The 12,397-nt window shown below is 39.1% G+C and overlaps 1 protein-coding gene across 1 annotated transcript in view; it reads right to left on the reverse strand.

Annotated features, from left to right (window-relative positions):
- Nucleotides 1–5,210: 5,210 nt before the first annotated feature.
- gcgrb (glucagon receptor b) overlaps nt 5,211–12,397 on the reverse strand; it is a 56,621-nt gene continuing 49,434 nt past the window's right edge. The window contains exons 11-14 of the mRNA XM_088075715.1: nt 9,631–9,719; nt 9,361–9,505; nt 8,227–8,268; nt 5,211–7,865 (exon numbers count right to left, since the gene is read on the reverse strand). Coding sequence (XP_087931841.1) covers nt 7,443–7,865; nt 8,227–8,268; nt 9,361–9,505; nt 9,631–9,719 — 699 coding nt within the window. The 3' untranslated portion in view covers nt 5,211–7,442. The remainder of the gene's footprint in view (nt 7,866–8,226; nt 8,269–9,360; nt 9,506–9,630; nt 9,720–12,397) is intronic.

Genomic DNA, 12,397 nt, shown 5'->3' on the forward strand with positions numbered 1-12,397 from the left:
GCCTCACCCAGTCTTTGCCTGTTCTTGGACTCAAGTACTTTTCACAATAGACTTGTCGAAGCTGATTGATTTCAACACCATGCTGCTTCTTTGTAATTGCTATGTCATTGTTCTGAGGTTTTTTTTGTACTGATCCCAAAATATCTTCTCCTGGCTTCGTGCAGCACGTGTATACATCTTCCTTGTATAAAAGTCGGGATTCACAGTATAACAGAAAGAGATAGAAACAAAGATTCACGCGGAAAATCTGCCTGTCATTGCAAAACACACACACACACACACGCACGCACACATGGATGCACACACGCACGCACACACACACACACACACACATACACACACACATACACAAGCACAGGTGATGATGAAGCTGGTGATTTCAAAAGGCCAGGGAGCAGTTGTGGAAAATTGCATTCAGCCTTTATATATATTCATTTAATAATATATATTTAATTATTCATCCAATAATTAGATTGGCCTTTGTTTTGAAGATGGCACTCAGTAATGATGATCTGCTCCATCTCCTTTCAATCACAGCTTCACCTTCAGCTTTCACACCTTGGAGATTGAAGATTTTCATGGGGCTGAGTGTTTGCAGTACTTATGCTTTTGGACATGTCTCAGAACTGAAACTGAGAGACCAAAAACAATCAGGACTTGAACCTGACTGTAAGAAACTTGATTAGCTCGCATCACAATGTGCATTTACAATAACTACCAGGTAAAAAAAAACAAAACAAAAAAAAAAAACACTTGCAGAGAATAAAACAGTGCTGACCAAACCTCAGTTAGTCTTTAAATTAAAAAAAAAAAATTTAAAATCTGTTTAAGTAGGGCTGCCCATTAAAAGTCAGAGATCATCAGTCAACTAAGATCGCATCAAGTCGAGCAGTCTTTTTTTTTTTAATCATGTGCAGTGTGCTTCTGGGGACATTTTGGTCCCCAGATTTTGCTTTGGCGTGAGCGCTCTTGACACGCTACTCTTTGCAGCTGCAGACATGCAGGCAGCAGCACTGAGGGAGAGAAAGAGAGAGAGAGAGCTCACCATAAGGTGAAGAAGTGGTGAATTTACAGCTCACAGCAAGTTAATAGGACACATCTCTCTGCTGATATCTAGTATCAAGAAAAAATGTTGTTGCGCCCTTCAATCCGTCGTTAGGTCCATTAGCTTGTTTACCAAATGAGGTGAATGAGGCTGTCACACTGAACAGAACGTGAAGCCCCATTCAGACTTCAAAACTTTGTTTGGAAAATAAAAGGAAGCATCAATATTTGTATTAAACAGTCAAATACTATTCGACTGGCATAACTCTGAGTTGGGCACAGCCCTAAGTTTAGGTGTACAATTGAATACAATCAGCACTCCTGAACAAAAGGAACTGAAGGAATCCTAACAAGGAGTTCATGCTTGGCACATGATAGAAGTCCTGCAATCTTCAAGCTTCAGATGCAACTAAATACTACACACTACTCCTTTGAACTGATGCTGAATTTCTTAGGTGGGTCATTTTAAGTGGTTGAAAAATGTTTTGCTGCTGCCTCTATCCACAGCATCACACCAGTAGATTTGATTAATCAAAGACTTAGCCAAGCAACACAGTACATTGAGTAAGCACAACAGAAATGTCAGATAAGTCAGACCATCGTGTTTGACTATATATATGTATGCTACAGTTCAGCAAAAATTGTCAACAGAAAAAGAAACGCTTTTGCTGATTTTACATATCTCTGCAACAGAAATCAACTGCCATTTGTCTATCCAGAAGTGACTGATGTGTAACATGTTAGCTTGACTTCACATTGGTGGTCTATTCTAAAAAAGTGAACAATACTCATTCTGTATCTTATCATGTGGTAGAGATTTAATTTTGACCTTGATCTGCGATTTCTTTTTACATATATAACATCTCTTTGGCTGTGGGTATAGGTTGAAATTCACAAAAATGCTGTAATGTTTCTTAAATTAGCTGAATCTACCACTCACAGATCTAGACAGTCACAGCAGAGTGATCCTGAGGGGTGAGGGATGGGAGGTTATGGAGGATGTTTGAAGATTTTTGACCACTGTAATATGTTTTCAGTGACTCTCCGTTTACATCTGGGGTGGGGAACCTCCAGCCTCCGGGCCGTGTATGGCCCACGAGACCATTTGATCCGGCCTACATGCTAAACTGGACGAGCTAAATGGAAAAATATTGTATTTTCCACAATCCTAGACCTGCAACATCACGACTACTACCACGAATACTATGACAGTTCTTAAAACAGATGTTTCCTGCATCAGCAGAGTCAGCATAAAGTCAATTATTTGATCTGTTTTTGTAACATCTTGGCTTTTGGTTTTGTTCTGAGTTTTTTTTTTTTTTGCCTTAGTATTTGGAAATGAGTTTCTGGTTGCTCATTCAACCATAGGTAAGCAATAGATGTTTGCTCTTTTGGTAATAAAAGCTGATCGGTGTTGAGAAAATAAAAACAAGGCTGTTCCACAAGCAGACTTGCTTTTACAGAGGGTTGGTCAAGGTTTTACTTCTTAAGAATGAATAAGATTTAGTTTACAATGCAATAACCACTACACTAGCACTCTGTGCTCTTAGAGTTTTGTAATTGAACACAAATAGGAAATAGGCTTTCAGACAAGATAAGAAAGCACCCATCTCTATTTTCATGTCTAGATGATTAATTTGTGCTGCTATTCAGCAATATAAATATGATTTCTCTCTATTGCTTGTTTCAGTAAGAATCAAAACACAACTTTTAGCCTTTACAATTTCGGGGCTGCTGAAAGCAAAGAACTTTGAGTTTTAACAGGTTGTGGTCCATGAAGACCAGAGCCAACATGTACTTCAAAATGTTGCCATAATAAATATACATAGATACACACGTGACCCAACATAGCTGAGGCTCTTAAACCTCTGATGAGGTACCAACATCTTGATCTTGTTCTTAGGCACAATATATATATATATATATATATAAATAAATAATTGCCTGATGCAACTGTGATAAATAGCAGTGTGCCTAAACACTAGGATATACACACAATATAACAATATACAGCTATTTACATGAATGTAACAACCCTGAACAAAATTAACTAACACTCACCGCTAGTCTTCATGTGGCATTTGATTTATTTGGTATTTGTAATGAAAAACCAGCAGGTTTGCAACCAGGCAACTTCACAAAATCCTGCAGACGTGCTCCAGACAGTTGCCCATAAGCAACTGACACTACGCAACAACCCTACCAAAAAAAGACAAACAAACTGATGCAACCCAATGGGGAAATGGCATACAACCTAGCGGGGACAGAACAGTGATGATGAATCATGCAAATAGGACCAACAGAACTCAGAGCCACAAGCAAATCACAAGCACACAGCTTGGTGACACAAACACACCCCTCAGAGCTAAACATTGTCTTGCTTTACAACAAAACTGCTTACATCAACCAAAAAGCAAACTTACCAAACTGGTCCAGGTCTTTCAGCAAACCACATACACAGCAAAAGCAGAGATCACAGTAGAGCACAGTCCCAAACCAGCACACAGCTGAACCAAGTCACCTAATCAGCAGGTGCAATCAGCCATGTGCCTGCAGCTACCTGATTTTTGTCAAATGAGGCAGCAACACAACCAAATCAGGCCAAATCACAAGGTGTAGACTTTGTCTTATCTTAACAGCATGGTGCACTTGACTCACTCATGAGCTCAGTGAGAACCTTCTCTGCCTTTACCTACATCCTGCAAGACAAAAGGCAACCAGGAAAACAGGCACACCTAGTGGAGTGGAGGAGTCGTCACACTGTGTGATTTTCAATTGAATAGTTTTGTTCTTTTATTTTATTTCTGGTCTTAATTAACATTGTTATTATTGATCTTTTTTACCTTCTCATTTTTTCTTTCTTAATTCTTGTCTATTTATTTGTACTTTGTGTTGCTGCAACACTTGAATTTCCTTCCCAGAGATCAAGAAATTACCATGTACTTCAGTATAAATAAGGTGTTGCCTTATGACCAAGCAGGAATCCCAGGGGCTGAAAAATGGAGCCAACATGAAAGTGTCAAAAACTACAGCTCCCTGAATGGCCACATGTGCCTCAAGATGCGGTTCAATCCCCATAGACCCCCATGTTAACATGCCCAACTTTACAACAGAAACAAGCATGTTTACATCTGGTTAAAAAAAGAATATGGTAATGCAGATTTAAGAGCAGGCCACTCCAGCGCCAGCTTCTTGTCTATAAATATGGTAACTGATCACTGAAATGCGTCTGGGGTCATCCCATCGCAAAATGATTTTGTTTGTTAATTCATTTATATATTTACTGACTTCCTTTCTTTAGTGACTTTAATAACTTTCTAAATGTCATTTCCTCATTTAATATTGTAAAGGTATTGGTCCATAACACATAAGAGATTAATGCATTCATACAAGGAAATACCAGCGTGTAATCTCAACATCATAAATCTTGAATGCATTTATTCATATCACTTCTTAATCTCGAATTGGCAATTGTTAATCTAGAAATGAAAATGTGCAATGCATAACGAGACAAAGACCTATCTAAACCCTTAAATTCAAATTTCTCCGATGCATACTGATCTCATTCTGCAGGCTTTACATACAGCGAAAGGCATTCCCTTAAGAGACACAGTGAGCCGTCCTTCACTAATATTCTCTGCTGGCTTCATCCTGCCACGCACAGAGCTGCCTCCGATGGTTAATGTTCTCTGTTATATGTAAATACAAAGCATGAGGAGAGGAGGGGGGTTCAGAGATTTCTAGATCAAGATCAATCACACACATGAACGCACATACACACACATCATTGGATATGTGTGCGCTCTGAATACATAATTCATACGCCGACAACTTATTACCCCTTGCGCAACAACACAGAGTGGTCATTATGATTTCATGTTGCAGTCATCTCCAATGGAAACGTGTTGATTGATATTAAGTCCACTGATAGGTTTAGCAGTCAGCCATTATGTGGAATAACTGCACAATGATATACATGTGCATTCACAGATGAATTTATTCATCAAAATTTTCAGCCAGTCTTGAAAAATCTAGTCAAGAATGTTTCTGCCATGACAGCCGCTGCAAAATGTCAGTTAAGCTCACAGTCAGTAGCCTCGCTGTATAACTGCGGAGGAATGATGCTAATTTCTCTCATGTTGAATTGACACAATACAAACCAACACTTTTTGCTGACAGTACTCCATTTAATTGGATCCACAGAGACATGAAACACAACAATTTGGCTTTAATATAAAACTTTCTGCTTTCTCTCATAACATTGTCCTGAGAGAGTTAGCAACACTTTAAATAAAGGACAGGTACAATCATGTTTTTGTCTTTTCTCAAGATAATTAATCATGTTTATTCTCATTTTTGAGTCACCTGGACTTCAAGCGAAAACATAGAACAACAGATCCCTCCACCCACCCTTTTCTGTCTTTATAATACCAGTATTCACTTTTATCAATATTTACAGTGTACAGTGCTCTCTCTTACACTTCCAACTGAATATTTTATCTACCATTCCTAATCAAAAAATTCATCAGGAATCACTTTGTGAAACTGTGTTGGCTCCAGGCTGACTAAAATCAATCATGTGTGGAAAATACCAAGAATCAAAGTTTATTGTGTAAGATTTATGGGATTTAGTGGCATCTAGTGGTTAGGATTGCTAATTGCAGCCATCTGAAACTCCGAAACAAACGGGTAATTTGATTTAAAACCAGTGAAAACACCAAATACAGCAGTTTCACAATATAGCAGTTGCCATTCTGCATGTCACGGAGGGGCTGTTAAATACCGTGGCCAATGCAAAAATGCAAACAGCCCAATCGAGAGCCAGTGTTTGGTTTATCCGTTCTGGACAACTGTAGAAACATGGTGGTGCAATTCATGAACTCCATGTTTCTCCATATAAACATATAAATGGCTCATAAGGTAACGAAAACACAATGTTTCTTATGTTTTATTTTGAGGAGACACTAAAAATATTAATTTTCTAAATATGTTCAATTTCCGCCAATATATCCCCCTAATGTTTACACACTGAACAGAAGCCCCCCCCCCCAAATCCTGCTGTTACTTTCATAATTTTTCCTAATCAAAAATTATAAAAGTGTCTGTGTGGCACATTTCGCTTTCTACATCATTAAATATGAGCTCCAATCCGATCTGGAAAAGAAAAAAACAACAATTGAATATCAGATGGTTCCTGCATTGTCATATGCTGTTTTCACTCATTAAGTTATGAAATGAAAAAACTTTGTGCCACATAAAAAGACTTTTGTACAGAACTACTTCATGTATTGCATTTTCCTCCGTTCTACAGAATACTGTAGGACTGAGATAATATGAGGCTGTATGGACGATGTAGGAGACGATTGACAAATTGCATGTCATCAAGTTAATTTAAAGTGTGTCAAGTATGAATTTTTACTCCAAGTCTCCATGTTGACAAGTCAGGAATTCAAATAAAGTCTCCTTTTGTGGATAAATACAGATGCAGTGGGCATGTCTCTAGTTACATATATACATTTAAATATCGTTTGACCCATATTTCTCCATTGTTCAACTACATTCAGTCAGGAAAATCTGTTAAAAGGCAAAGAATGAGGTTATTATAAACAAAAAGAAAGGAATGTGAATGAATGAGTGCATATGTTGCCTGGTTTACCCAATTGAAGTAAATCCTATCATTTTGTATTATTATTTTCTTGTTTGGCTTTGGTAATTTAAAACCAGAATAAGTTAATATTACAGTCTCTCTCAAGATCAAAGCTTCCATCCTCTGCCTCAGTACTGTGTGATAAGAGTCAGTGGTCTCCCGTGAGTCTATCCCTTCATGCTGCTATGAACAAGACGTCACGAGTCACGCGTACTGAAGTCCACATTCGGTTTCATGAAACCAAAAAAAAAAATATTGACACTTTTGAGAGGTTTCTGTGGGAGTGTACCACAAAAAAAAGCTTTGATTGCTGCAAACAGACTCATAATGCAAGCGTGACTCACAACAACAGCAGCGTTACAGATGGAAACATGTGAGCAGGGTTGGTGTCAAAATGGCAGCCCTCCATATGCGCACATACACACACACACACACACACACACACACACACACACACACACACACACACACACTGGACTAGACCATAACAAGAGTTCCTTTTTAAAGAGTTCCTTTTCAAATAATGTTTTCATTCCTCATTTCTGAAGTCAATAAATGCTTTTCAAGGTCCCAAAACCAACAAATATGAATTTGCAGCTGCACAGGTTAGAACATCATGATCTGCGTGAGTTACTGCCTCGGCCTCTTCCCACGCAGGCTGTCTTGTTTGCGCATGTTAAACACTGATCCGAAGCAACGAAAAGCACAATCAGCGAGAGTTTTGGTGACGAGGCCTCAGAGCAGTTTGTCTTCACACATTAGTCTCCTCTCCTTCCAGAGGCTGCGTGCAGCCCTGCGCCTTCTCGTCCAGACACACATCTTCTGTTGTAGTGCTCACATGAATGCCGCCGCCTCGGTGTGGCAGGAAGGAGAACTGCAGGGTGTGTCTGCTCTTGGCGGCCCTGCCTTTCCCCGTCCCATTGCTGTAGGAGACGACCAGTCGGCGGTTTTCTTCAGGAGCGGCAGAACAGGATGGGTCTCTGTCAGCTTTGTTGAGGCGAGGCGAGTCACCGCCGGGGTCGCTGGCATTGTTGTCATGGAGATAGGGCAGATTGCCTGTAGCGATGCTGCCACTCTTGACGTGGGGCGTGTGGCTGTGGGTGTGGCGGTACTCCTCGTCAATGTCTTTACCCAGCTTCCACCTTTTCCACTTTTTCAGCATCTCTGACTGCACCTGAGGGATAATGGGACAGCAGAGACAGAGCAGATAGAGGACATGAAGATTTGTGATGAAGATTAAATAAGACACCGAGCACTTCATTAGATGGACATGCTCTCTTGCCAAAGACTAAAGTTTAGAGATTAGCAAATGGACAATGTTGTGTCCTTCCCACTTTGAAGACAAAACAATAAAGTGGGACTTGAACAAAGACGAAGCTTTCAGAGATATAAAAGGGACGATAAAGGCTGGCAACAAGAACACTGATGAAGAAAAATGTCTAAGTTATCGTCTCTACAAGGGGAAAGGAAGGAACTGCAGCAGTGGCAGAGATTAAATTAAGGTGGTGCTCAACATGAAAGCACATCCGTCTCACCTCTTTGTTGACGAAGCAGTACAGAATGGCAACCAGCAGGCCCTGAAACAGAAGGCGGAGTTTTAAACATTTCAGTCAGGTCAGATACCAGAAAAAGAAACTAATGTTACTCAGTTTTTACTGGATATTAAAGGACAGGACAAAGAACTATTTACTTTGTAAAGATATAGTAAAGGATTATTTATGCTCAACACTAGATACGTATATGGAGGGAGCTGTACCCTGTGTTCATGTTATGTGTTTCTGAGAGCAAGTCAAACCACAACCGGTAAAGGGGTGATGGATGAGGGAGCACAGAGCAAAACCGCAGCGGAGCCGTTCTGCAACGCACATGCAAGCAGTGGAAATCCTTGGTAACGGTCACCTTCTGGACCCTCCGCCCCCACGTTAGCTCCGTGAGCTCTGACAGCACCGTTGCCATTGTTAGCACCATTAGCTGCTTGCTGCTGGCTCAGCTACCTCCATGTTGAGAGCCATGTAGAGACAATCTTGGCTCAGACTGTGACTCATAGATATGCTTTGAATATTGCACGGAGCTCCAGTAAACTTTAACTATTTTAACCTGAAATCATTCATGCTATAGAACAGCATTGTTGTCTAAAAAGGCAAAGAAAAGAGCAATGTTGTTTCAAAATAAATTATACTGACTAAACACTGGTCAGGTTACAGGTTTCTCATTTTTCAAATGAGATGGCTTTGCAGATGTTTTATGAGGAACAAAAACATTGTATTTGTTAGACCTCCGGGAAACACAAAATGCATTTTGCTGATTGACACTGACTGTAAACAGAAACTTTGTTTTCACAAGAAAATCTCCAGGGCACCTTTAAATATTTACTTTACTATTCATCCATTTTTCATCCATTCATACAGTGGTTTACTCCAGGCCAATGCTCAATTAAATGACACTAAAAACATTACAAGAGAAGAATATGAAATGGGTAAAAAAAACATTTTCACACTAAATCAGAAGTTCCCTTTAATATAGAATATTTATTATAGTAATAAATATTATTATAGAAAAGTGATACATAGTATTAGAGTGAAAATGCATACAAAAACTAAAACTCATATAAATGATGCATGTATGTGAATAAGTGTGAGTTGAGTTTTAAGGTGAAGTTGAGCTCTGACCTGGAAAGAGTTGAACAGAAGGTCACAGAAGAGGCGAATAAGGCGCAGCATGGAGCCTTTGGGGACGGACTCGTCGATGACAAAGGTGAAGAGGATGGCATGAATCCCCAGCAGAGGAATAAGAGTCAGCGTGGATTTTGCTAATCTGGACCAGAAGAAGAAAATCAGATTATATTACAAAAAAAACAGAAAAAATAGCCACTACTTATTTTGGTTTGGAAAGACCTTAATCAGGTAAGATTCAAGATTTAAGATTCAGGTAAGACTCACCTGAACTTGTAATCAGTGTATCTCATCTGATGAGCTCTGAGTTTAGACATCAGGATTTTGATAATTCGTATGAATATGAAGAAGTTAATCTGAAATAAAAAGAGAGGGGGAAATACAATATTCAAACAAAATATGTTCTGTCAATTTTTAGATGGCAGAATGTGTCAGAGAGAGGGACTCCCAAAAATGTCTTGAGTGTTTCTGTGCTCTGTGGGATTTAAACTGGTCACTCACACACACGCACGGACGCACGCACATGCACACACACACACACACACACACACACACACACAATGATCCTGTGCAGACCCTCTCCATTGACAAGGAACATTAATTATTACAGCACTCAAGTTATTAGCGCTCCAAATTTGGTAACTTGTGCATGTTGTCTTGAAGGATGTGTTTGTGTGAATGTGTGTGTGTGTGTGTGTGTGTGTGTGTGTGTGTGTGAGTGCACTGACAAACACACTTTATTCAGGTGCAAATATGTGTGTGTGAACAATAGTTTAAGGATGACATATGATGTTTGACAACTGTACAGCAACTATTTAAGAGATTATGATAAAGAGAATTTTTCCAGAGCGCATGCTGTGTGACTTACACAGTCCAGGAAATGTACTGGTTTCAGAATATTTCAGCGTGTGTGCATGTACACGTACGCTTTTGCATGAGGTCACAAAGGTCACCACTGTTACTGTCGATGTGCACTTGTGCTAATAAGTACGTCCATCCATAATGTTGTTTGTCTCTATGGGAACAAGCGGCAGGAAACACACAAGAGGAATTCCTCAACTTATCTCTGTGTGTGTGTGTGTGTGTGTGTGTGTGTGTGTGTGTGTGTGTGTGTGTGTGTGTGTGTGTGTGTGTCCGTGGTGGGTAGGGGTGTGCACAGCATTTTGCAAGTACACCAAAAAGACTATTTAAACAATAATCTAACTGCATCTGCTAATCTTCCAATTAAGTGTGTGAATCTTTGGAAATTGTATGAATAATAATTTCAGTTTCTAAGGTCACAATTCCTGCTATAATGAAGCTGCAGCCAGTTTTATATGAAAGTGATTTTATTTCTTAAGACCTCCACATGACATCGCGGGATCAGTCTGTGAGGTTGCGAGATGGTAAACGAGAAGGACAACAGAAAAGCAGATTTCTGCTTCAGAAAAGTTATTTTTTAAAGACTTAAATCTAAGTAGCTTTATCTTCCTCTAACTATTAGATAATAAATACATTACATTCAACATATGCATAAAGCAAATTTCAAGGACAGTAAGAGACTTACTATAAAATACAACTTACTATACATTGTGGGGAACATATAATCTTCATTGCTATGTTTACTGTATTTGTAATTACCCGAAAATAAGAATTGCTGTGGTATTGCTACCTTAGAATGAACTGTTTATATCTACAAACAGAGTAGGTCATCTTCTACGAAGTCCGCCATGTTGTGTCTACAACAGACCAACCAAATCCTGGCTCTGGATTTGGCCATTTGCGTTTTGCTTTTTCAAGTCACTGTAGTTCTCCTACAGAAGAAGCTTCAGCTATGCAACCTTACTGCTGACCTTTAAAATAATAATTTAGAAGTTTTTCATTTAAATAAAAGTCTTTTAAGTCACTATCTATTGCTGAATTGCTGACTGATAAAAGTATTGCAACATTCAGAGGTTAGCAATATTATGAACTTGGTGTTGAAGGCAACATTCGTGGAACAAAAATGCTGTATCAAGTTACTGCTGATGCAGCCCACACGTTTCCTACTGCTGCAGCTTCACATTTAAAGCATTTAATTGGATTTTAACTTTCTAATTAGCTTGTTACTGCAAGAATACCTCGAGGGAGTTTCATAAGATTTTGCACAAATGTCCACTTTGAGTCACAGATGAACTGATAAAACTGCGGTAGTTAAAGGTCAAGGTCACCAACACCTTACAAGACATATTTTTGGCCATAACTTAACAATTCATGTGTTCATTATGACAACATTTCACACAAATATCTAACAGGATAACATGATTTGTGTGAAGCATTAATGTTTGTACAGACATGGATGAAAGTGCAGCTTTTGCGGAGACATACAACAGCGAGGTGGTAATTATAGTGTTATTAGGAAGTCAAAGGAAATTCAATGTGTTTTTCGGTGAGATTAGAACTACCGCTATTGTTTATCAGGAATGCTTCTACAAAACATGACAACAGGCATTTTTGGCATTTTCTGATCAGCGGATCAGTTTGAAATATTGCAGGAGGCAAAGGAACAGTCAGGAGCAGCCACAGCGAGCTGTTAAGATAAAGAGCTGTAGGCGACAAACTGCACACCTCCAACTTAGCAAGATAACCAACTCCTTTATCTGTGCCCGGTGCTCTGCAGACTCATGCTATGTACAGCGTTTAATCATATCACAGTTGCTCACAGTGAGGTGGAAAACAGCCAATTATTACCTGACGTCTTTATTAAAAAGACAATAGTTTGCTCTACAGCCTCCAGAATTCATAATAAACCACATTTGCTGATACAACAATTACTAGGTGTCACAAAATCAGCCATTACTGAAATCCTTGAGATTGTCATTTTAAAAGCCAGTTATGTTTTTAATAGTTTGATGGGATGAAATTATTAGTAATTTATTGCTAAGTTAGAGCACAGTGCAGTAAGAGCCTAGAAAAGCACCATCTCATACTCTGTCTTCCCCAGAAGATCTAAAAGTAGTTCCCAAATATCACTGAACATCTGGCTTATTTTACTCATTGTCACTCCATAAAACCA

Source organism: Plectropomus leopardus, chromosome 3 (genome assembly GCF_026936395.1).
Source record: "Plectropomus leopardus strain MGB_pleo_1.0 chromosome 3, ASM2693639v1, whole genome shotgun sequence".
Classification (NCBI taxonomy): Eukaryota; Metazoa; Chordata; class Actinopteri; order Perciformes; family Serranidae; genus Plectropomus; species Plectropomus leopardus.